The 25,458-nt window shown below is 38.4% G+C and overlaps 1 protein-coding gene across 1 annotated transcript in view; it reads left to right on the top strand.

Moving 5' to 3' along the window:
- ARFGEF3 (ARFGEF family member 3) overlaps window positions 1-25,458 on the top strand; it is a 79,868-nt gene that overhangs the window by 22,198 nt on the left and 32,212 nt on the right. The window contains exons 5-12 of the mRNA XM_062488912.1: window positions 8,165-8,233; window positions 12,803-12,925; window positions 14,411-14,453; window positions 15,421-15,499; window positions 17,356-17,460; window positions 20,173-20,497; window positions 21,848-21,960; window positions 22,696-23,606. Of these exons, the coding sequence (XP_062344896.1) occupies window positions 8,165-8,233; window positions 12,803-12,925; window positions 14,411-14,453; window positions 15,421-15,499; window positions 17,356-17,460; window positions 20,173-20,497; window positions 21,848-21,960; window positions 22,696-23,606 (1,768 nt within the window). The remainder of the gene's footprint in view (window positions 1-8,164; window positions 8,234-12,802; window positions 12,926-14,410; window positions 14,454-15,420; window positions 15,500-17,355; window positions 17,461-20,172; window positions 20,498-21,847; window positions 21,961-22,695; window positions 23,607-25,458) is intronic.

Here is a 25,458-nt window from a genome sequence, read left to right as displayed (position 1 = left end):
TTTTTAATTTTAATTTATATTCTGTAGTAACTAATTAAAATTGATAGGACTCCTGTTATGGTGTTAAATTGATCACTTGAGAAGGTCACTGTTGGAAGTCCACAGGGAGGTGGAGAAAATTTAGTGACAACTTTTTTGCCTTAGTTTTTATAACAATTATAGTTGATCTGTTTTAGGGTCTGTACAACCATGTTTTTACAGGTTCAGGGAGGTAGTCCTGATCTGGTGCAAATATTGAATTGAAGCTGTACTATGTTTGACCAATCAAGCAACTCTAATGGTTAATTATTTCAGAAAATTTGTCAGGAACTTCATTGCTGCTAAGCAGGTCTTTGGCCCTCCAAGACAGAACAACTTATGTATTGGAAAAGGGGCTCCAAAGTGTTTAATCCAAAATATTGACTTAACACAGCTGTATAATCCTTGTGTCTTCGGATGTGTATATTCTACACCATTTTGTTGAATATTGATAAGTGAGATAATCACTCATAAGTTCTCACAGATACATATCTTCTTATTGTTTTAAGATTAATGTATATTAAATCTATTTTTCCATGTACAAGGGGGTTATGCTTAGTAGAATATAATTTACAACTGTCATGCTTTGTCTTGAACTGTAAAATCAAATGGAGCAGTAAAACAACTTGGATTTAAAAGTATATTCTCTTCCTCTTTGAAGCTCAGCATATATAATAGTTTTATACAGAAATAAAGACAGTGATTTCAGTGCCTATTAAAAAGAAGAATTCATTGGTGCAACAGTAAAAATACAACTTCTCAGTGGTGATGGAGAGGAGAGACTGTCATTATCAGGATGGGAAATAGCAACCCAATTGGTGATACTTGCTATTTATCTGTACATTTTAATTAATACAGAATTTGGAAATGGGAGACTGTTTCTTCCTCGGAGTATATTTTGTGTATTGTATTGTTGCAAATATTTTCAATATCCCTTGCAATATAAATTGCAGTCCAGTCATGTTCTGAGCAGAGACAGATTAAGCTTTGATTAAAGTAAAAATAAAAACAATCATTCAACTTCAGTTTCATGCTTTAATTCAGAACTGGCTTAAAATATATATTAAGAAGAAAAAAAAAGTATTAAATGCTGAAAATTTGTAGAAGAATGTTTTGCCTGAATGTGTATTAGTTTTTTTTAATAGTGGTGCCTGGTATGAGCTCTCATAAACAAAAATTGACTTTTGTCCAATCCATAATTCAGAGGCGTGTTAGCATCTGCTCTGTTAAAAGAGGGGATTCTGTAAAGACTTGCACAGTATCATGCAAATAAGATTTTTTTTTTCTAAGATCAGTCCTGCTGAGAAATGCTATATAGAGTTCTTAATGTTTAGCCTTTTCATAAGTTAAATTTTTGTAATGTAGGCCAACCACAAATCCAGACTCCCTTGGGTTTGCTTGTCTCATTTTACCTCTTTCTGGTTATTTTTAAAAGTCATTTTATTCATGTAAGTAACCAGGTTAATTCCAATGGATTGAATGACCTACCTTGTGTGCTTCAAGATAAGCTTATCCTTTCCTGAGTTAATTAGAACTATAGTAAATGCCTAGTACTGTGATTAAAGAACTCCTTTGGTTCTTAGGTGCCTGGTGCTTGTGGTCAAAACCAGTGTTGAATTAAATAGCAGAGCTTTCTCTTTAAGGAATACAAAATAATAACAATGGTAATGGCCTGAGTGTGGCCAAATGGATGCTGTATCATAACTGCCTGAACCAGTCAGTAGTGAATGCAGTATCTCAATAATGAAACGTGTTTCTGGGATCCATGGCTCTTCCTCACTACCCTTCTGTGCTTGAATTCTATCCCTGATCAACCTCAGTGGGTTTGGTCAGATGTGTAATTCCAAACAATCTAAGCGGAGGGTTGGTCAGCTTAAAAGCTTTGCAGCATAGAAAAGTAGGCTTAGTTTCTTGCATGAAGAAATTCTAGTGCAAAAATTATAGCTGTCTGAGTTGTGTGGTTATGAAGGTGTTTTCAGATAGAGAACATGCTCATTCTGTCACACTGGAACTGTCACATTTGGTGTGGCATAATCAAAATCTGGCATCAACCAAAAGATAACAAGTCCCTAGCTCTGTAAAGTGTAATTTCACACCCATCCAGTGTGGAAGTACAGGTTCTTACAAACTTCTTTTGGTCCAACACTCATACCAAGAACCTGGAGTTCACTTAATCATTAAGAAAATTAATTTCAAAGACATTACATGATCAGAAGCTCAAATATAGAAACCCTTTAACTTTCACATATGGCCTTTTAGTCTTTTGCCTGCTGCCAGTTGTTAATGCTCACTGGTGGTGACAGTGCCAAGTTCTGCCATCCAAAGTAGCCACACAACAGTGGCATGAAAGGGTCACTTGCCATAGCTTTTGTATGCAATTGTACCCATCCTACAGCTGTGCCACAGCTTAGAAGCACCCAGTTTAGACCTTCTCTGCTTGTGAGCATCCCATGATTAGGGCCACTGCTACCATAGCTGTTAGCACCATCTGGTCCTGGGGGCAGCTGAGGAGAGAATTTGTGTCCCAATAAGCTGTTCTGACACTGCCAACCAGGTCTTTGGATCCTCTACCCTGGAGCTCCTCACATCTCTTGTAAGAGAGGAAAAAGATACAGAGCCTGTAGGTGACATAGCAGTTGGTGATGCAACCACAAAACCAGTTTATCTGGCTTTTTAATATCATTTTCCTGGATGCAGGTCAGGTTATGGTCTGGGATAGGGTAAAATGCTCTGTCAGGCCAGACAGCCTGTGGGCCACCAATTCTTAGGTTGTCTTCAGGCTAGCTTGTTGCCCAATTAATCTAGCTACTTGAAATAGTAATTTTAAATCAGCTGTTGTGAAGTACATTGCCTCACAGAACATTTTCCTGTTACAGTTTTGCATTATCTGACAGCTAGGGAGTTATCTTCCCCCTTCCCTGCCCAAAAAAATCTCTTGTTGTCAAGAATAAATGTCAGAATTTTCCACCCAGGTGAGACACCAATTCTTTTTTTCCTTGACCCTACTGACTCTACTTACATCCATATGTTGACATCCTTTTGAATTATTTTGGAAATTGATGCATGAAACTTCATTTTGATTTGGGGACTCTTTAAAATCTTTGTTGGTGTTTCCCAGTTTGTTATTTGTCCTTTTTTACTTTTGTTTTACTCAGATTTATATATTATAATTTGTAAAATAATGCAGTATATCTAAATAGGACATAACCTGTAAAGGGGGAAATGTCATCCTAACACTGCTATTTGGCCTTTATCTTTGTTTTTCACTGCCTTTAACTGTTAATATTCTAAAGATAAACCCCCCGTAAGAGTGTTGACAAACATTGTTAAATATCTATTAAACTTTGAATAATTTCTTTCTGTTTTACAACTGTACTACATAAGCAGAAGTTTCACGCCACCATAAATAGTATTCAGCAGCAGTTCTGCTTTAATCCAGTGAACTAAATGGGCATTTTCTTCTCAGAGCACTCAGCATGTCATTACTGATGATGTGTGAGGTTCTCCTGTAGCAGATACAGTCCTTACATCTGAAGCCCTGGTGCATTCATAATGCTGAGCAGCATTTATGTGTTTACTAATTCATAGCAGACACACTCTTCTCTCTCTCTCTCTCTCCAGAATTAAAATCTGCTGTTTGGTACAGTGACACATGGTGACACAGTGTACATGACTTCATTAGTTCTTTGTTTCTCTTGCCCTTATTTTCCTTCAAGGCCAAAGAGTGTGACATGAGCAGGTTATCAGTAATTCTGACAAATAGGAGGGCACCTCCTGTCCAAACTATTTTGCAGAAATACTGGATGACTTTGAATGCCAAACTACAGAATGAGGTAAAGGGCTGTCCTTCCTGTCAGGGTTTTCCTCCGAGGACATGATCCGACACACATTGCATCCAAGTTTACAAGCCTGCAAGTAAAGTAAGTCAGGAAAGGTTTCTGTTACAAATCCCACAAAAGGATTAGAGGTGGTTGCAAAATAGTTTTCTTTGTAAATTGTAAATTTTGAACCTTTTCTCTTTTTTGTGGAGATACTTCTTGCTTTCTTACATACTGTGTTTATTTCATGTGCCTCCACCATAAGCTCTTCAACATGACAATTGCTTTGTACTACAGACACGTACTAAGCACATAAGGAACTTGGCTAACAATGCTAGGCAGCCTTACAATCTAAAAACATTCCCTCTTTTTTTCTTCTTCAAGAGGTCACAGAATTGTTGAAAAGGACCTTAAAGTTCATCTAGTTCCAATGCCCCTGCCATGGACAGGGACACCTTCCACTAGACCAGGTTGTTCAAAGCCCCATCCAACCTGGCCTGGAATACTCCCTCTTAAAGTATGGAATCATACAGCATCAAAGAATGGGTAAGGTTGTAAGGGACCACAGTGGTCATCTGGTCCAATCTCCCTGTTCAAGCAGGGTCACCCTGGAGCACATAGCACAGGATGAATAGACTTTGTGATGTCAGTTTAATTATATTGTGCTTCAAATCCTGTACATTTTTGTTTCAATTGACCTTCACTGTGGCATCAGAAGCAGAGTTTTTTGGTTTTGTTTCTCCTTATTGTGAAAACTACCCATGTGCATGCTCTTATACTACATTTGGGACTATATCCTGGGACTCCAGGGAGTAGAAATTATATTTCTTGTTCCATGATGGTCAGAGTTTCAACAGTAATTAAAATAAATGCTTTCATTATTATGAAACCATTTATAGAAATGTGGTTTCATTGGGCATTTGCAAGATAATGCAAGTCAATTAAAAAATCCTGGAAGTCGTGTGACTTAAACTATCTCTACATTCATGTAAGTTCCTTCTTTTTAAAAAAAAAAAAGAAAGAAAAAAATAAAGTTTTAGTGTCCATACCAACCAGTAAAAGCTGATTTTTAATTTTGTCTTTGACTGGAATTGCTTTCTAGTTATTAGGAGCTGCTTTGTAGTTTTGTTTTTGCTTTCCATACCAGTGGTTGCAAAAACAACATGTCATCACCCAAGAAAGCCTCTCTCTTTTGTTTCTTTAATTTTTTAAAATACAGATTGTTAGAATTAGTATCATGAGTAGGCAGTCTATGAGGATATTCTGTCTGGAGACTCAGTGTTTTCAGTGGATCTGAATGATTTAAGTTTAGTTTTATTTTGTTGGTTTTAGTCCCATTTTTCATCCAGTAATTTAAGAGAGGAGCCTGCTGTCTTCCTGTTTGTTCCACATAAATGGGAAAACATGCAATTAAGTGTTTAGATCATTGCCAAGACTGTAAATGAGCCCTGCAGCAGTGCTGATGGAAATCATAGCTGAGAGCAGTCTTGTGTATTGGTCAGAGACGGTGGATCAGAACTTACAAATGATTTGTGAAGGAAAGTGGTAGCAGTGGAGCAAGCCAAGAATATACTGGCTGATAACTTGTGCTTCTGTCACTTGATTGCATCAGATTGTATGCCCTTTCTCTAGCTAGTGGGTTCCCAGATCTTGTTTTTTTATAAAGAGTAGCAGTCAAAACTTAGCAGTCTTTTTGCTGAAATTCTCTTTTCCTTCATAGGAAAGTTTTGATCATCACTTCCTTACTGAGCTTGATCTCTGATGTTTTTGTCATTCACATGTTGCATGCAGGTTTTTTTGAATTTGTTACAGAAAGGAATATGTATATGTGTGTGTGTGTATATATATAAGCACCAACTTTTCACAGTTCAGCTCTATGAAATATGGATATTTAAAAAAAAAATGAGGGAAGAAAAAGATTTTGAAGAGCAAAGCCTTAAAAGAATGAAAGAATGCCTGAACTGGTCTGTCCATCCATGAATTGTAGTGTATTGACATCTAGGTTTTGATCTGTGGAAAGCAGTAGTAACACATCCTACAAAGTCAAGATGGGACAAGAGAGCAGAAAATCGCATGAAGTAAATAAGGTTTTACAAGCAGAGAAAATCAGGACACACAAACCACTGAATAGGATTAGTCATGGATGTCCACTGCAGTTCTTAGCGTGATAAGAAGAGATGTGTCAGTGGGAGGTAACAGTTGTCTGTCTCTGGATTTAGGAACTGTGTTCTACACCTGTGTTTTATACAGCAGTGCCTGGAGGGTACAAATCAGTTTTTCCTTAAGTACTGAATGTATATTTTTAGCCAGCTGCTGAGCTCTCACAGCTGTTAGAAATGTCAATAAAATTTCAGGGTAATTAATAGTTGAGAAAATGAGGCCCCACAGCTGACTGTGAGGCTGGCCAGTAGTTAAGAATCCAGTTAGTGCTAAACAAAATTGTTTGGTTTCAAAGTTTAAAATTTTGCACATATGGACTGAGCAGAAGATGAAAATAACAGCCCATGTAACTTATGTACTTATTCGCTAAATGAGATTATTGAGAGTTTTTATAATTGACAATTTACTTTTCTGTTGTTCTATAGAATTTGCTCTAGGGGCAGAAAAAGAGGTACCACAGTTCCAATTGCAGAGAAATTTGTGGAGTTCCTATCAAGAAATACAAAGTACAACATTCTTAATTGTTTGCAGTTAGAATTAAATTGCTTTCTCTGGCAAGTTCAAGTGCTCTGTAGCTTGTATCTCTCCTTGTAATATTGAGGTGGGCTGTATAACACTTTTAAGAAAATTCGTTTTGTCCATTTCAAAGAAAAGAGAAACCATGAAGAAGGACTTCAGCTCAGAAACTTTGCTTTGCTCCAAAGATAAATGCTAAATGTCTAAAAAAGAGTTTCTAGTGCAGGACTACTGTAATTCGTAAGAGTAGCGTGCCCTTTTTTGTTGTCACTACCTCTTGTATTTATCCACATTATTCAACTTCTATTTAAGAAGGATTGAACATCAAGATAACATATACAGAAAACTGTAAATTTGCCATTACACAGTGGTTTGCTTGGAACACTTTTTGTAGCAAAATCATCTTCTATAAGAACAGGATCAAGCTCCTTATTTGTGTTTTATTTACAAAACAAAAGCGCAAACAAACAGAAAACCCTACAACTTTGGAGTAAGGTGTGTCATCTTGTAGTGAAATACAGGTTTTCTGCGAAGAAAAACATTTGTGAAGGTGCAGTGCATTTCAGTGTATAGAAATGTCTCAGTATAACTCTCAAAATACAAAACAGTTTATTTATGTCCTCCTTCAGGAAAATGTCACACTCACCTGTGGACAGACTCTTCTTTACTTTGCTTGTAGCTAACAGCTGGTATTGTTGACTTATCTGATGCCCCAAACTTCCTTGTGAAGCAGAAAACAGTAGTTCTGAGTAGGGCTGAGAAATTGTAGGGACCATAGATGTTAATGTGATTGATATTTGCTGGTACGCTTATCCCAGGAAACTCAATACCATTTCAGACCAAGCCAAACATAAATTCTGGTACTGGAGGAATTTTATGCTTTGAAGGAGAGAGAACAGTAGCTGAGACTCTGTCTTCTGTAAGGCAGAAGAGATTGGGAAGGAAGACAGGAGGGAGGGAGGATATCTCCAGACACAAAAGGCATCATATCACAACACCTACCACCACATTGTCTCACTCCCCCATTTACCCCAGTGGTTCACATCACATTATCACTCCCCTTCTCTTCAACGTGAGATGTTGAATTATTCCTCCTGCTGAATTCAGGACAAGACAAACCTCCCTTCATGATCTGGGGCTTATGGATTGTTATTTAGCTACTCCTAATCAAGTGACTATCCTACATTTACTGGAAATACACTGTGCTGGGAAATCCCCAGGCAGTAATTAATGGCTTGTTTCACATCATACTTGTATATCTGTGCCACTTAAGTAATAACTTGCATTGTATGCATTTTTCCTTCCTCTTTGGTTATATTGATAGAAATTAATGGAAGAACAGATTATAAATCATGCAAAGCTTGTGGTTAAAATATGAATAGGGGTCCAAGGCCAGAGTTTATCACTGGATTGTCTTCCTTTTGGTGGTCATATGTAGGAGACAGCAATAAGTAATCCTCTGTGGTGCCTCTGGGGCCAGCAGATGCAGCTTCTCAGGAGGATCTCCTCTCTCCCAGAACCACGAGGTGCTAAGAAGCTTCTGATGCTGTTCTCAGAATTGGAAGGAGTTGTAGGTAGAAGCACATGGTTGAAAAAGTTAGTGAATAATGGCTGAAACTTAATTTTTTTCATTTCCTCTCTTTTGATGCAAGGTCTTGCTCTGTATAACATATACCTCCACCTTTGAGCTGAATGGGAGTTCAGTGTTGAAGATTGCTGAGGTAAGTGCCTCTGTTATACCACAGCTTGTGTCACTTAACCTTTCCACACTACCTAGAGTGTGTCTTCTATATGTAACCTGAAACTGAACCAGTCTAAAACACATCTGTCATCTTTAGGACTGGTATTGCCTTATGTCTAGTGTGAAGAAGTAGTTACAAGTTGGGCAGGTTTGGGCTTGCATGGGAAGGCAGTCTTGGAAAGTTGACTGATAATTGTATATTACAGTATTGCATGTTTACTACTTCTCATATTTATTTTGCTTTTTGCAATAGAAAATTTTTCATTAATTCTTCATAAAACAGCACTGTGCTGATTTCTTACTGGCTGCAACTCTAACACTAATGATGTTTCCTCAAGAGAAGTGTATAAGCCATAGTGTGCCATGTTAGCACAAATGCCTTGTGTGTATCTCCTTCCTGACACATCCAAGTAAAACATTATAATGCCTCTAGATCCATTGTTAGTCATTCTATTACCTTTATTCCGTTAGATTTTAGTCTGAATCACACTGTAAAGGAACCTTGGTTGTAGAAAAACATACCTGCAGGCATATTAAGTGAGCCTTTGTAGGTAGGTGATATTTTTAGTACAGTGTGTTGCAAGCCATGGACTGTTTGTTCAGCTTGGAGAAGGTGCACAGGAACACTTAATCCTTCTGTGCAACACACGCTGCTGTGTGCAGAATCTATTATAATTTTCAATTGTTAATGTGGTATGGGCAGAGCTAGTGTCCATGAAGGAATGTAAATGTGCCTTACATGTCCTACAATCCCAAGTGACTGTAGACATTAAGAGACATGTTCCTTCTCGTTTTTGGTATTTGGGGTGGGGTATTTCTGTAAAAAACAAAAATCCCAGGTGAAAATAGCTTACTTTAGCTGGAAGTTACAATATCTTCCAAGTTAAAGAATAAAACTGACCTTGCCTTATCTTATTGGAAGCTGAGAAAGGAGTTGTAGGGATAACAGGAAACCAAACCAAATTACTTCCATTTTGTAAAAGAAAAAGAGCTTTAAAAGGCAAGGATGCAGCATAAATAGTCCATGTATATAATATATACCAGATTTAAAAAAAGGATAGTATTTGTTCTAGGTTAGCATATCTTAGATTTTCATTTCTCTTGTGCTAGGTGAGACCATAAGATGTGGCTGTTTTTGGAGGTCTTTGTAAGCCCCACCTGTAGATGCTGCAGCAGGGATGAACTGAATTGCTACTTAAAGCAAGCCACAATTTTTCAATTTCTACTAAACCATCTTTATGTCAGTGTCACACACTGAAAAAAAGTACGGATAATTTCCCCTGCTGCAGTGTTTCTCACATTTCTCACAGACTTCATAATATTCAAGGCAAAAGCTGATGAATTCAGCTTTGTGCATCTTTTTGCTGTAGGTAAAGAGCTTGAGATTAAACAAAGTGCTTACTGGTGAAAGCATTTAATGACTCTGAACCCTTCAGTTTTCAGTCTTTAAAAGCACAGCCTGAAATGGTCAGTCATGGTCTGTGTGCTATAAACTATATAAATAATCAGAAATAACATTTTCTCTGAACCTTCTCTGTAAACAACAGGGTTATTCATCAAAAGCATTCTGAAAATTGGCAGTTGTCTTTCACAGATTGATGTGAAACTCTGCTGGCTTTGGTAGTTGCACTTCACTTTTATTCTCAGAAGGCCAACCTGGCTTTTAAAATGCTTTGCTAGTGTACTGATACAAATTGGGACAATGCTAGTTCTTTTCTTTAATGGTGAACAAGACTCTAATGCATGATGAGATGTGCCAGCAAAGCGAGCAAAACTGATTTCTTTCAATGAACTCAAGCAAACAGTAATACAGAGTGTCCTTGCTTCTATTTTGAGTGTTTGGCGGTACAGTTATTTTCTTCACACTTCTTGAGAAAGTACTGCCTCAGGTTTTTCTAAATAGCCTAGGTCTTTCTAAATAGAAAATGCTACCAGGCACATACATGCTTCCCTAGGTTCCTCCTGCCCAGGCTTTAGGTAAGGCAAAGACTTTAACGGGTGGCAACACTATGCCTTTATATCGGAATTATCCAGTGTATAACCAGTAGGAAACAGAAAATCATTTCTCAGTTCAGCATTTGGTTTACCTTCTGACTTGCTCTAAGGGAAAGGTGGCAGAGAGGAGCTTTCTGCTCCAGAGCCCATGCTATTTAAAATTTCTTTCCAAGTCAGTCCCTTACTTTTCCTAGTCTGCACTCTGTAGCAAGTAGAGCCACTGCAGGATGGGAAAGGTACTGCTTTCATTACTGGTGGAACTCCCCAAGGACTGTCTCTGACAAACAAAGCTACAGTCTGGCCATTTTGCACTGCCTGATCATTTGCAACTCATGTGTACAAAACAATGGCACTCAAAATCTTTCTGAACCTTATCAGCTTCAAATTAAGGAAGCATCCAACATGAAGAGTACTATAATTTGTTCTCTAAGTATTAACAGTATTGAAAATAGACTAGTAGTATTAAAAATAGATGAAATCTTGCCCTGAGCACCTTCCCATGCTTGCCTAGACACCTACAAGAAAATTTAGTTGATACTATTGCTTGTTTTTATGTGTGTGTTTGTTGCTTCTGTGTGCCTTGTGGAGGTTTGTTTTGTGTAACTTTGTTGTGTTTCATTAGCTAACCCTTCTGTGTTTTGCTCTTAGTTGTGTTTTGCATGCCATAGAGCTGGAAGTCCCCGAGTGCATGAAATGATCAAAATGTCCATTGCACACCTCTTTGGAGCCCTGAGCTCTCGCATTATTACTGCTGCTTCTTCATCAGTGGTTTTTCAAAAGGTACCTTGCCCAGCCATTTAGAACACAGGCCTTCTGTAAGATTGCAACTCAAGTGGACAGTATTGTTTGCTTATTAGCTCACATGGGGAGGGGAGAGAAGCAGGAAATATCAACCATGCTCTTTCCAGAAAGTCAGCCTACCTCTAAGAGTGGTATTTCATTAATTAATTCAGGTACTCTAGAAAAAGGCTTACAGCTCAAAAAGCATGATCTCAGCAGCACTGGAATGGTTTGGCCTCTGTGAAGGGCTGTATGTGGTTAACAGGCTTTTAGGGTTATTTTGTCCACTGGGATTCAAGCGATAGCTGAATGATGGGCAGAAGTGGTCCAGGCCAACTCACAAAAACGTCATCATCACTGACCTATTGGCAGCTTGGTTTCATCTCAATAGGCATTAGAAACAACCAAGAGTCTTGTTTGTGTGCCTTTGTCAGTACTGATCAGACTATGTAATCAGATCACTTAAATTTTTCCCTCTTAAAAACTCATTAGGGAGCTATAAAAATGACTTTACATCATATAATATCCTTCTCATTCAAAAATGTATACCAGATGCATTTATGTATACTCTTATGCATATAATTTATACTACATATTTATATTTTTAATAATTGATATTTTAATAATTTTTCACAGCTAGTTCAATTTATATTTTCAGTTCTTACTTGTTATATATCCAAACAATGGCAGAATAAAAACACTAAAACTGAAAAATATAAAAGTATGTGAACAGTCATTTACATTTTTTTTGGTTGCTTGCTTTCGATTTGGGGGATTCTTGTGGTCATTGTGAACAATAAAGCTCAGTATAGGACAAAGGACCAAAACTGCTTCTTCAGGAAGATTGTGTTGTACAGTTCTGTCACAAACCTGCTCAACTCCATCAACACTTACCTACTTAGTAATTACTGTGCAATGTGCTTACGCTGTTAACTTCAGTAACAGCAGGTCTTACAGAGACCCAGCACCTCCCACAAAGTACCTGATGAAGGACGGAAACTGCACTTTGCAGTGTGCTGTCCCCAGGGTCCTAGCTGTCTAACACTTTGGCCATCGTTTGTGCAACACCACCTGGGGCAGAAGTCAAGCACAACTCTGAGCACAGCACATTGTCAGAAAACTGCCAGCAGCTGGGCATGGAGTTGTTAGCTGGATGATCCGTCAGTGTTCTTCTGATGCTATCTTGGCTCCCATAGGATCTCTGAGCAGAGGAGCTCTCTGCTGGATTGCCAGTTATTGAAAGGCAATTGTTCATGTTATTTATGGTAAAGTCCTGTTGCATTTTCTGTGTTAAGAAAGGCCTTAAAGGCTTTCAGATATGTTACAGTATGTAATAATTATCGTAGAATAAGTGGAAAGTACCTGTACATCAGAAACAACCAACTTGAACAATTGGAGGGTATTTACATTGCTGGCATAAACTTGAAGAGAGACAGTTACAAGTAAGTATCAAGAGATGAACAGTCAAAGCAGCATTCAATGAGTTCTGTACAAAGTGAGAAAAGTGCCAAAATCACTCGGGTTTGGCAGGAGACTGTGCCAGTTTAGCCCTACCATTCCTACAGCTGTGAGACTGAATTGCAGGCTGCTTCTAGATGCTACTTACTTGGTTTTCCAACCAAGACTGCTAAAACCTTCTAATGTGCTAATAAAGCAATAAGAAAAATAAGGAAGGCTGACTATCTGCATGCAAGAGACCTTGGTATCCTCCTAAAATGTGTTCCTGGTAAGTGGTAGTTGATCTCTTTTTACTGCTGTCTTGTTTCCTCATCAGGTTTGCATTGAGACATATGTATCTAGCTGTCACCAGCGGAGCATTAACACCGCTGTGCGGGCAACCCTCAGCCAAATGTTGAGTGACTTGACTTTACAGTTACGGCAAAAGCAAGAAAACATGGTGAGCCTTCTGGCATCAACAAATGGTTCCATGTCCATGGCTGCATACGTTTTGTTCATCTGAATGCCTTATGGCTTTTGTTTGACACTTCCTCAATTAATCCTGTTAGAAAGCTTTTTTGGGCTCTGACTATGCCTGCCTTAGAGCTCTCACATTGTCAGCTCTAGTTGGCTGGTTTGTTGGTTTTTTTCCTTCCATTAAACAAAAGAGACTTTGTTCTGATGTCAGGTTGCCTCAGCCTTTTCCATTCTTTTATTTTGTTTGCTTGTTTTTTTTAAGGTTTATTAAAATTCTTCTGCCAAAACTTTTTGCATGACAAATATTTATATAACAAAAACAGATTCTCAACTAAGGAAAGTGTAATTGAGGTTTTTCTTCTACTTTTTCATAGAAGATAATTTTAAGTTAATGAAATTAATTTTTTTTATTTGTTAGCAAAACTTAAATATATTTTTATTTATTTCATTATTAAAATACATGAGAGCTGTTTGAATGACATCCCAGCACATTTTCAACTGTAAATGTTCTGGGTACATGTGCAATTCCACTGACTTCTTACATTTGTTTGTACTCTTTTGGATAATACCATATTGTCAAAGAAGTACTATCTGTAAAAGTCAGGTTCAATTTATTAGGAAATTTCAAGGACTGTAGATGTACAGATTGTTTTCCTTACATCTGTTTTGGGTTAAGATGATCACTTCTGTTTCAGATTAGTAGACTAGATTGCTTTTATCCTGCTGAGCAACTGCAAAAAGAATTAATCAGTTTAAGTAAACTTGTTTTCTGTTGGTGCTAAGTTGGTTCATTTTACTAGCCAAAGCATTTACCACAAAAACCCCAAACAACCAAACGGAAACATTTTGGGTCTGCAAATTCAATTTTGTTAGTTCTTTTCTTAGCTGAGGAGTAGGTAAAAAGCATATGAGAACTTCATTTAGTTCCTCTCAGTTTGTTATTGATGCTTGAGAGAATTTGGCTTGACCCTGTTGTTCACAATAGGATGAATCCCATACCACAGCTGAACCAAGCGATGCAAGAGGTCATTTTCATTTCCTGACTGCCATTAATTCTGTTGGTACTGTATCATTAACATTGTCAGTGTTCTAAACTCTAATACTCAATTGATTTGGGTTTCTAAGTAGTTTGTGAAGTCTAAACTATGCTTTTCTCTCAGTTATTTTCAATGCAATTTACATGCCTAATTATTATTGAGTTGTTTTAGGCATAGGAAATCCCTTAAGGATTTACAAAGATTTAACCTAAATGAAATGCAATTTTCTTAAATCTAAATGACCGTTAAAACAAATCTTAAGGAATTTTAAAAAATGTTTTGCGAAAGGTTCACTTAAAAACCCTAATAATAATAATAATAATAATAATGAGAGGACATGAATTTAAGAAAGCTCTGCTGTTAAAGTAATGCTTCTATAACATTCCTCTGCCCTTTACACCAATTACACCACCTTTGTCTTTCGTCAACAGATAGTTGAAAACCCTGACACCATGCAGAAATTCAAGAGTCAAGGTATTTGTAATAATTTCTTAGTTACTCCTTCCAATACAGTTTTTTTATTCTTAACTTTCCTTTTATCACCACAGTGTTGTTTGATGTCATGGGAGTTGCACCCTCAGCATTTCGTAACTTCTCTATAGTTTGGTGCTCTCTTGGTTGCCTGTGGTAAGAACTGTGACAGCCCTGTTAGCTCTTGACATTTCCAGTTGTGTCTTCATTTGGACCACGATATCAGCATTGCACTCAACAATAAATTATTGTTTCAAGTTGCTAACTTCTGTAATTAAGGAGTTTCAGTGGTCTGGGAAAAGTTTTAGCAAGTGCCTTTGCTTCCTGAAATGAAATGAATTCACAGAGTAGGATGTGGAATCTGAAAGCGATTGTTACAGGCCAAAGACATTGTTTACATAATGACTATTTTCCAGGTGATTATTTTACAAGAGAATGTTTTTCTGTTTGCATTGTGGCTTAACTTTCAATGTCTTCTAGTAGGAAAAAGTAGTCCCTGGTTTTGACCTTCACACAGGATTTCTGTAGAGGAACTTGTGTGAACAGACACTAAAATCTTTGAAGAGCACAAGCATTCTTTTATAAAATCAGAATTTGGTCAGGCATCAGAAAATGTGTAAGAGAGAAACTGCGGGGAGAGATACAGAAGTCAGCCATGTGTAAATACTGGAGCCAGTCTTTTTTATTATTTAATTGTATACTTATTTTATTATCTGAATTTGATTTCAGCTAACCTTCTGTAAATGCATGTAAGCAATTAGTGCACCCTCTGGATTTAACACTGCTGCTTTTGCATTTTGTGGCGATTACTTTCCAATCTAGAACTTTCCCTACTGCATCTTCTCTATGAATTTTCATATTCCTGCTCCTTGTTTAGAAGCTCTGACCATCTCTGAAAGCCCATGCAGTTAAATGATGTTGTAATCCAGCTGCACACATGTAATGCCTCTGATCTTTGTCCTTTTTGGAGGTACTTCAGCTGAGGCTCTTTGTGATGATGTTGTATCTGTCCTTACTGTGCTCTGTGAGAAGCTCCAGGCGGTCATAAAGTGAGTTATTTAAGTTTGTAATTTCAATTTATTACCTGGAAATAGAGAGTTTCACTGATGCCTGTGTTTGTACTGTTGTAGTTCGGGAATTATGGAGCAAAATGAAGTATTTACTAGGGAAAGTTATTGTTCATGATGCATTAATTTAATCCTTGCTTACAATGAGGAGCTAATTTGCCTTCTTTGTGCACTGTTCAGCTTTAAGGAGCTTCCAGTAAATCTAATCTGTAGGTACCTTCCATACAGCATCAAAATACTAATCCAAGGAGAGGTTTTCTTTTCTGGATGGAAGAAACATCATAGAGAGAGTAACAGTTACAAGAACCATGGAAAGACCTAACAGATACTATATTCAGAATGAATAAATCTGTCTTTCTTAGGCAGCATTTATCCAATTGAAGTAATTTGTGCCATCAAAGAATCTCTCCAATTTAGGAATATCATGCACTACCTACTTGAAAATGTGTGATATTAACTTTAAAATGTGGTTGTTTTGGACAGTAAGTGTGTTATGTGCTGTACAATTTTCAGAAACTACCAGAGGCAAAGATAGCACAGGCATCTATGTGCAGTTGTTCTGCAGACTTTCTTCCCATGAGTGTCTCTAATAACAGCAGGATTTCAGAGGAGTGCCTTACTTAGCATTATTTAATCAGTGTCAGCATCTGAGAGAATAAAATCAAGAGTGCAGGGACACCCTGTGCATGCCCATGCAAGTGTTAACTGCAAGGTGATGATCATCTGCATTAAGACACATTGTAAGGAAAGCTGTTGGGAAAGAAGGCATCTGTGCCTGGAATGTGGAATGCATGTATCTTTCCAGATAGGCATGGACTGTTGTGAGGAAAAACTTTTAAAATATATAAGAAGCCAGCAGTTTTTAACCCCCATAACACAGAGTTAGAAATCTAGCTTTGAGCCTTAGGGTTTAGCGTTTTCTGCATGGCATGTGAAATGGGTATTGTTGTACTTGGATGCAAATTCATATATGTGAACAAAAGGAGCTCAGGAAGTGACAGAAAAACAAATATTTCTCACTCCTTAATTTCAATTCAGATAAATCCATTCTTTACATCTTCCTTGACCTACAGTCATATATCAGAAAGTGCATTCCTCCAGCTCTCATCTCTGACCAAAAGCGAGTTATTAAATCCTGGTTTTCTTAGTAGTGAAAACCAAAGTGTGGGTGCACTTGCCATGGAGTGCTCCTTTCCTAAGGCAGACCTCAGCCTTGCATGTCCCATGGATCCCACAGTTAACATTAAGAGTAGGCACAGTGCATGTCACAAGTGTATCATGTCACAAGTTCTAAGCATCCACAGGTTCTTTAATATTCTTTCTTATGAGGCTTTCTTTGAGTTTATGTTTCTGACAGAGTAACTGGCAAGGCCCTGAAAGGTAGCCCTGTTATTGTGTGACTTTCTGCCTGTAGGCATTGACTTTTGACCATTGTGGCCATCACCAAAAAAAAAAAATTAAAAATCAAAACAGAAGAGAGTAGCCTAAACATGCTTCTGATTGCTTGAAGAAGCTATTCAATAATTCAAAATTTTCTTTTGTCTTTTCTCCCTGTGTTTAAGGCTTCCTTCCCAAGATTTTAGATTGAATTGTAGTAATTGTTTGGGTTTTATTCTTCCTCTTTCTTTTTTTTTTTTTTAAGTAATAGATCGCTGCATGTGGTCGGTACAAAGTAAATGCGATGATGCAGGTGATCACACCATTGTAAATTGATAGAAAGAAGAATAAATCACTGCTGCAAATTATGGTATAATTTTAAAGTGAACTAATGTGGTTATTTTAGAAAATCAAGTAATCTTTGTTTGAGTATGATGTGAATGGCATTTTTCCTTTGCCAGTGACAATCGTCAACTTCAGCTTCTTTACTTGGAGTGTATCCTCTCCATGCTAAACAGTTCCTCCCCCAGCATGCACCAGCACAAAGGATTCACTGATCTCATATGGTGAGTACATCTGAAGGCTAATGCCAATACTCAGTTTGTGAATGTTAAAGGACCTGCTCCCCACAGCCTTGCAAAAGCACCCTGTAAAATGTCCCCAGGTGTGATCAGAGCTTGCTGTTAACCTACAATCAGTTCTTCTGTCCTTCATATAAAATTGGTTAGGACTGCCTGCTCAGCTACCCCATTAAATCCCAGTAGTGAATTATCACTGTAATGAGGTCTAATGGATTTAGTCAGAACAGAAAATCTCCTAGCTTTCTGCAATAGTTTGGATCTGTGTGTGGCATTAAACACAAAGATGCTCTGCTTGTTGTAGGAGGGTACTGTTGAGATTCTTAATGTTCTGATACAATAATACAGGAAGATAAGAAAAATTAGTGTCAAAAGTGTACTGGTGACCAGAAATACTTATTATGATCTGCACTGTTGTGTAAGATTTGAGGCTAAATAATGGTGCTTCTATTTTATCAAGATCTGCTCCTTTTTAATAGGCTTCACCAGGAAGGCTTGATATCTTTGGTATTCATATCTACTTCTAAATTGTTTGATACCATCACTATCACCTGAATCCTTCTTTCCTTGTGATTGAAATAATGGGGTTTTATAGCCTGTGGGTAATTGAGTCATAGTAATAAAGCAAGAATGTAACTATAATATGCAGTTCCTTTGCAGTCTGTGGCCATCTTTTGACCTTGTCAGGTGATTGTATCAAGGAAAGATATATGCGACTGTTATTGGCAAATGTGTTTCTAGTGCTTTTACCTTGACTGTTATTGGCAAATGTGTTTCTAGTGCTTTTACCCTGTAATTCGAAGTGTTTGACTTGGGCCCAGTTCGAAGGATGGAACATGTAGAGGGACCCATAACTCCCCCTGCTGTTCCAGGAACATCAGTGGCTGCAAGACTGGGAGGTCTTCAGACTGATAACACTTGGCAGTGTTGCACAAGGACTCAGTGCTTGAAGGTCTAACATAAGAACAGAACTCCTTCTCATGTGGCTGATTCACTTCAGAAGTTTCTGCCTCTGAATTTCACACAACACTTTGTTTATGCCTGTGTGACAGACTGTGGGGCCATCCTATATGCAAGTCACTGAAATGATCTCAGTTAAAACACTTCCTGTTTTATTTTCAATTTACATCCTTTTGACAATCCAGTTTATGCTGCTAATCTATGGGTGTTTTTGTGTGTAACTGTGCACCATGAGGGCAAGCCATCAGGGGTGGCACTTCTTAACCTGCACTGCTGCCAAGGAATGAATGTGCATGCTTCGGCTACCTGCTTAAGTGGGGGAAAATACCCTAAAACGCCAGGAGGATATGAAACAGTTTAAACTGCAAACATAATTTTTAACATTTTGTGCACACTAATACATTATCTGTCTGGTGAGGTTATGATCCAAACTGGTAGCTGTCATTATTTTTTAAGGAGCTGTTGCCTACATGTACACAGCTTTCACTCTGACAGGCACTTTGTAATCAGTTCCCAAAGAAGATAAAGAAGGGAGCAGACAGAGAAGATTTAGCTCTGTGTGCTGACAGCATTCTCTATAGTTTGATACAGAAACACTTTGATAGGACTAAGATGTGTGGGGAGTATATTGTTGTTGCAACCTGTGATTATGCCTGCTTTGAGACAGGCATATTTCTTAAGCAGTGAATTCTTATGTTTTGAAATGTGCTTGATTGGAAAAATAAACAGAATAAGCAGATTCAGAGTCATTATCTGATGTCGTATTAGAAGCTGGTTTTCTTTCTGTGACTTGGGGAAGCTGAGCTATTTCAGAAATCTTGTTAAGAGAAGCAATGAAAATTCTGGACTGTATAATACCTTGAGAAAATAAAATTTAGTTACCTATGAGGATGTGTTTTATTAATTGTTACTTGTAATTGGGGGCTTGCTCGAGTTACTTGCTTGAACCACTGAGATGTGGGTGAAAACCAGATTTGGGACTAATTTTAAAGCAACACTTGGCTTCTTAAATTAAGGTCTTGCAGACTGAAGTAAAATGTCAAGTGCGTGAGTGCAAAGCTGAAATAGCAGCTAATGGAGCAAAGTGCTGAGCTGGCTTTGGTTCCACAGAAGAGTGATCTGGTGTTGAATCACATAACATGAGTGTTAGACAGTTGAAGGAAGGATGGGTATTTACTGTATAGTGGCATCTGAGTAGTACAGTGGACACTTTGATTTATTGTAGAGGGCTTTCATTATGTTCCCAAAAGACAGTGAAACAGAGGCTCACAGCTAAGGGATGCATACTAAAATAATGCATGTGCAGTTCAGTAATGGGGCATTCAGCCTTCTAGTTAACATAGATCAGTTCTTGTTTAGTCGGGTTTTATTAAAGCTCCCGAGATGAACTGAAAAAAAGAGACACTGAGCAGTGGAAGCCTAGAATTTCTACCTTGTGGTAAGCTGCAGCCAGTGAAAGAGGCAGCCATGCTATCCTGTAAATGGACAGCACTGTGCAGCAACGTGAACTTGCAAAATCCATACCATGTTTCTACAGCGCACAGAGGTATTTCCATATGGACTACCATGCTGATGCTTGGGAGATGAAAAAAGCCTGCAATAATTGTTTTTGAATCTAACCACTGCTGTTTGATCATTAAAATGAGAGTGTGTATCTCTTTTAACCATGGGCTATTTTCAATCTGTTCTTGTAAGAGTATTTTTTTTCCAGTTACCATCTGCTGCTTTTCTCTTTGTCAGGAAGCAACTGTGTCCAGCCCTAATAGTAATCCTGGGAAATCCAATCCATGACAAAACTATCACCTCTGCCCACAGCAGCATCTGCCTTGAGACTGATTCACCTTCCTCAGGGATCTCTGATCATGGCCGGGGTTCAGGTTGTTCTTCCACAGCACCTGCCCTTAGTGGGCCCGTTGCACGGACCATATATTATATTGCAGCAGAACTGGTTCGACTGGTGGGGTCAGTGGAATCCATGAAGCCTGTGCTACAGTCTCTGTATCACCGGATATTGCTTTACCCACCACCTCAACATCGAGTAGAAGCCATCAAAATTATGAAAGAGGTAGGGTAATCACATGTGCAAATCCATGCTTGTAAAACAAAATGTTTATTTAATAGTGAGCATTGCTGATATGTGCATACCAATGCATTTCAAACCTTCCCACCTAGGAATGTTAAAATTGTCCTTTCTGACCATAACTGGTACATCAGCACCACTCTGACAAATAGTTTGATGCAGTTGTAATAGCTGTATTTGTCTCCATAATGCAAGCTACTGTGGCACCTCTGTTGGTGCTCATGCTGTGGTGCTGCAGGTGCTGTGATCCTATCACTGAGTCATGACTGCTCTTTTGGGTGAGATAGAGTATAATAATTCAGTTTGCAACTTCCTTGGCATCTTTCCCCAGACATCCTCACAGTGTGGTTTCCAAGCATTAAGGTGAATATATGATTTGATTACATGCCAGGTTTTTGAAATCCAGTTTCTTGGAGCTTTTTTTTTAATAGATACAAGAAAGCTGCCAATGGCTTAAGAAGCCATGTCACGACCAGTCCATTCTGGCCTCTTGCCCAGTGCCTCTGAGAGCACTGGAACTGGAGCACTGGGAGACTTATTTGAGCACTAGCTGAAATCATGGACTTTTCCATTCCACATGGGCACCTTTCCTTTCTCATGTTGTGGAAGACAAGGTAACTTATATAATTTGTAGGAGCAGTGGTATCTCCTAGAGAAATTTCCATCAAGCTTGTGCATACCTTGGCTGTTCCATTTCTGAAAACACCACACGGTCACCCACTTGGTTTCTGTCTAAACTAACAGTAATCCTGTCATTGTCTTTCTCTGATTTTAAACAATAGCAAGATGATAACTGAAGTTTTAGGAAAAGCTTAGTCTAATGCTGTTTTGTGCAGGATATACCTGTTGCTTCTTTGGGTTTATTAATACATGCTTGTTTGTATTTCCTGGTGGGTATTAACAAGGTGCCACCTAGCAGGTTGAGTCTGAAGGAATTAATTTGCCTACCTTTGCATGACTCCGCAATTTTGTAATGAGGTGATTGAGGAGAGAGGCTTCCTTTGGTATAAACTATAATAAAAAATATTTATGTAGGCATAAAAATTGTCTTGTGTGCAGTGTCGATGAAAAAAAAAATCAGTAAAAAATGTAAAGCACCAGAGAACATTCTAAATGTAATTCTTGCTGAATATTCTCCTTTACTTGCTTTTCTGCCTCTGAAAAGAGGAAAGGTAGCTTTAATAAGTAGAACATCACTATGCTGTTTTCCTTTGCTGTGAGAAAATACTGTAGTGCTACCTCGGGGTCCAGGGCTTGATAGAATTATGACTTATTTATTGTAATTAAAAAATGCTTAGATAATCTTCTACTTACTTCTGTTTCCTTTCATTTCAGATACTTGGCAGTCCTCGGCAGCTTTGTGATTTGGCAGGGCCCTGCTCTTCTGAGTCAGAATCGAAGAAGAGGTCTATTTCTAAAAGAAAATCCCATCTGGATCTTCTCAAGCTGTACGCTTTGTTTCCTTCTTTAGCTTCTTCTGTCTTAAACCTTTGCACACAGAACACTTAAGCAGTTCAGGAGCATATCCATATGAACCAGGGTATCTGCCTGGTTAAATAAGCTCTGAAAGTGGAAAATCTCTTGCTTGGTTTGTCATCAGTCTGGGCCTGTTTGTAAGGACCTACATAACTACCTTGTTGAATTTGCCCAAATTCCCAAATATGTTGGTTTACAGATGAAAATTTTTGAGTATGGGTCCTTAAATTTGCAGTAAAATAAATAGGAGTTTCTTTAGAGGTTGATTTTCAAGATGAAGTCAAAGAAGGTCATAGAAAATTTAAACATTGTTATATTGAGCAAGAAGGGTTCTCAGCTCTTATAAAGATCATATCTTGTAGATAAGATCATTTTCAGGACACAGATGGCCTTTAAATTTAGTTCAGCTGGGTGTTGAGATTTTTTTTTTTTAGTTTAAGTGCTTGTCTGTAAGAGAGAACATCCTGTGCATGCTGGTATAAATGCATGGCAACTTTCCCTTGTTTGCGCTCCTTTTTACAGAATGACCATGTTTGCATGGGAGACTTAATAATTTGTTCTTACACTAATTGTCTTTCCCAGGAATAGTCTTACCGGATAAGACTATTACTTCTTTTTCTCCTGGTTATGGAAAGATGGTGTTGAATGACAGTGATGTGCTCACCATACATGTTGCATCACTTAAATAAACTCTGTGTTGATTGTAGTATCATGGATGGGATGACGGAAGCGTGCATCAAAGGTGGTATTGAAGCCTGTTATGCTTCAGTGTCCTGCGTCTTTGCCCTGCTTGGAGCGTTAGATGAACTGAGCCAAGGGAGGGGTCTTAGTGAAGAGCAGATCCAGCTGCTGCTCCAGCGCTTAGAAGAATTGAAGGATGGGACCGAGACAAGCAGGGACTCCATGGAGATCAATGATGCTGACTTCAGGTGGCAGAGACGCATCCTGTCCTCAGAAAACCCTGCCTGGGAATCAGGAAATGAGAAGAGTCCTGATATTAGCATTAGTGTTACCACAGACACTGGTCAGACTACTTTGGAAGGGGATATGGGACAAACAACTCCAGAGGATAATCCAGAAAATCAAAAAATCTCCCTGCCATCTCCAGCTGGACATGAAAGCAAAGAGATTCATTACAGAGAACCAGAGTCAGAAACCATTGACCAGCCAGATGTTGTTCAAAGAAGCCACACCATAGTCTATCCAGATATAACTAACTTTTTATCAGTTGATTGCAAGACCCGATCCTATGGATCCAGGTACAGTGAAAGTAACTTCAGTGTAGATGACCAGGACCTTTCTAGGACTGAGTTTGACTCATGTGATCAGTATTCCATGGCAGCAGAAAAGGATTCGGGCAGGTCTGATGTCTCAGACATAGGCTCTGACAATTGTTCCCTGGCTGATGAGGAGCAGACACCACGGGATTGTCCAGGTCACAGGTCCTTACGCACTGCTGCTCTCTCTCTGAAATTGCTGAAGAGCCAAGAAGCAGACCAACACAGTGCACGGCTCTTTATCCAGTCACTTGAAGCACTTCTTCCCAGGCTTATAGCTCTTCCTAGCATAGAAGAAGTGGATGGAGCACTGCAGAGCTTCTCTTCGACATTCTGCTCAGGTTTGCAAGAAAATATTTACTGTCTAACTAGCATGCACACTCCGACAGCACTGTACACAGATTCCCTTGTAGGATTTCATCTTCAGAGAATATAGCCAGAATGAGGAGGTTTGGGCTTCACACCATACATTCCTCCACCACAGGAACACACTTCACTTAGGGCAAATCAAAATGAATATGCAGGCACTGATTCAAAGGGAGGTAAATCCATTGACTCTTAACAGGCTCTGGATTATGTTCTGAATCAATAAAGAAATGGGATTTGCTGTAGCAAGATACTTCTTTGCAGGTTTGTGAACATCTGTTGAGAAACTTTGCACACAGTGTCATTAAAGAGAGGTTGGGGTTGCCCCTTAGCATGAGAGGGGTGTGGAAAGTACCATCACTTGTTTGTAATGAGATATAAGTACCTTAGTGCATCACTGCACTGTTATTATTAGTAATGCCAGCCTCACAAAGAGGATGGTAACAATTCCACAGCAATAAGCTCTAGAAAGGATTGTAAAAGAGGAGAGTTTGTCTTCACTCTTTTGTTTTTCTTAATGCTGCTACCTAATATGACAGGAAATAAAAAGCTCAAACCCCAGACCAAGTGAAAAATTAAGATCTTGCCTTCTAAGAGATTAAATACCTTCAGTTCTTTCATGATTAGCATATTTAAGACCTTGACCTGTCAAACAAACAAAAAGAGGCATGCAAAGGCTAGTTTGTCCTGTTGATAGCATATTTAAAATATGTGTAAATATATATTTCAGAAAGGTTTTGCTTTCCTGACAGTGGCCAAAATGAAAATGTTTGCTAAAATATGTCTCTGTTTCTCTGAGTTACTTTATTGCAATTGCCTTTCCTATTGTTCATCTCCTAATCATTGCTTCATTCATTTGTGCTCTCTCACACACATTAAACTCATGCAGAGTCAGAAGGAGGTACTCTTCCCATCATCATAAAGCATAATTTAGATATGAAGCTGGGTGAATAAGATTATATTCCTGATAGCCTGTTTAAATGCTACCCAAATAAACCCTAACTCAGGAAGATGATAAATGGTATTCTTAAGAAACATTGGAGATTTTATATCACAGAAAGGAAATACCTTAAAAGAGCCCTTAACATTGACTACTTTCCTAATTGAGGGACTTGGACACCCTTTCTGTCACAGAAGCTTTTTTCTGTGACAGAAAAAAAAGCTCTGTCACTTTTTTCCTGAAAAAGGATAATCATGAGGTTGTGCTGAAAGACCAGTGCTAGACCTCTAGCTGAAATCTTTCTGTACCTGTTCCCTTGAGCAGGAATGAGTATGCCACTTCTTTCCCCTTTTGTCTGTAGTCTTTATAGGGTGCTTTAAAGCTTTGGAAGATGTGGACCTAGGAGAATTCTAGATTTTAAGGCTAAATATAGCTTTTCTTGGCATTCAGTATGAGTAATGCAGTGAGAAAAATGGAAGAATATAGCTCAATTTCTGCATTAAATCTATTATTAGTGGTTTGCATATCTTAAAAAGATACCTAGTCTTGGACTTAGATTGTTGAGAGAGACCTTTCACTTTTCTAAGAAAGCCACCCCTGTGGTTAAATCTGTACTTAAAAAATGTACACCACATTTCCGGATGGATTTGGTGAAGTACTTGTAAAAGAGACCATTCAGTAAGGAATCATGGAAAAGTGGAGTAGCAAGTCACTGTATTAAGACAGCCTGGAAGAGGTATCCTGGAGTTTTCATGGAGATGTGGCTGTTGCAGGCTTGTAATCTCATGCTTTCGTAAGATCTGGGCGGTTCCTGTTTCTGTTGGACACCTGGAATGAGACTCAGTCCAACTGAAGCAGTCCTTTACCTTGCACCTCAGATCTTAAGC

The sequence above is a fragment of the Cinclus cinclus genome, chromosome 3 (genome assembly GCF_963662255.1).
Source record: "Cinclus cinclus chromosome 3, bCinCin1.1, whole genome shotgun sequence".
Classification (NCBI taxonomy): Eukaryota; Metazoa; Chordata; class Aves; order Passeriformes; family Cinclidae; genus Cinclus; species Cinclus cinclus.
The sequence above is the reverse complement of the archived record's forward strand: the minus strand, read 5'-3'. Positions and strand labels throughout refer to the sequence as shown.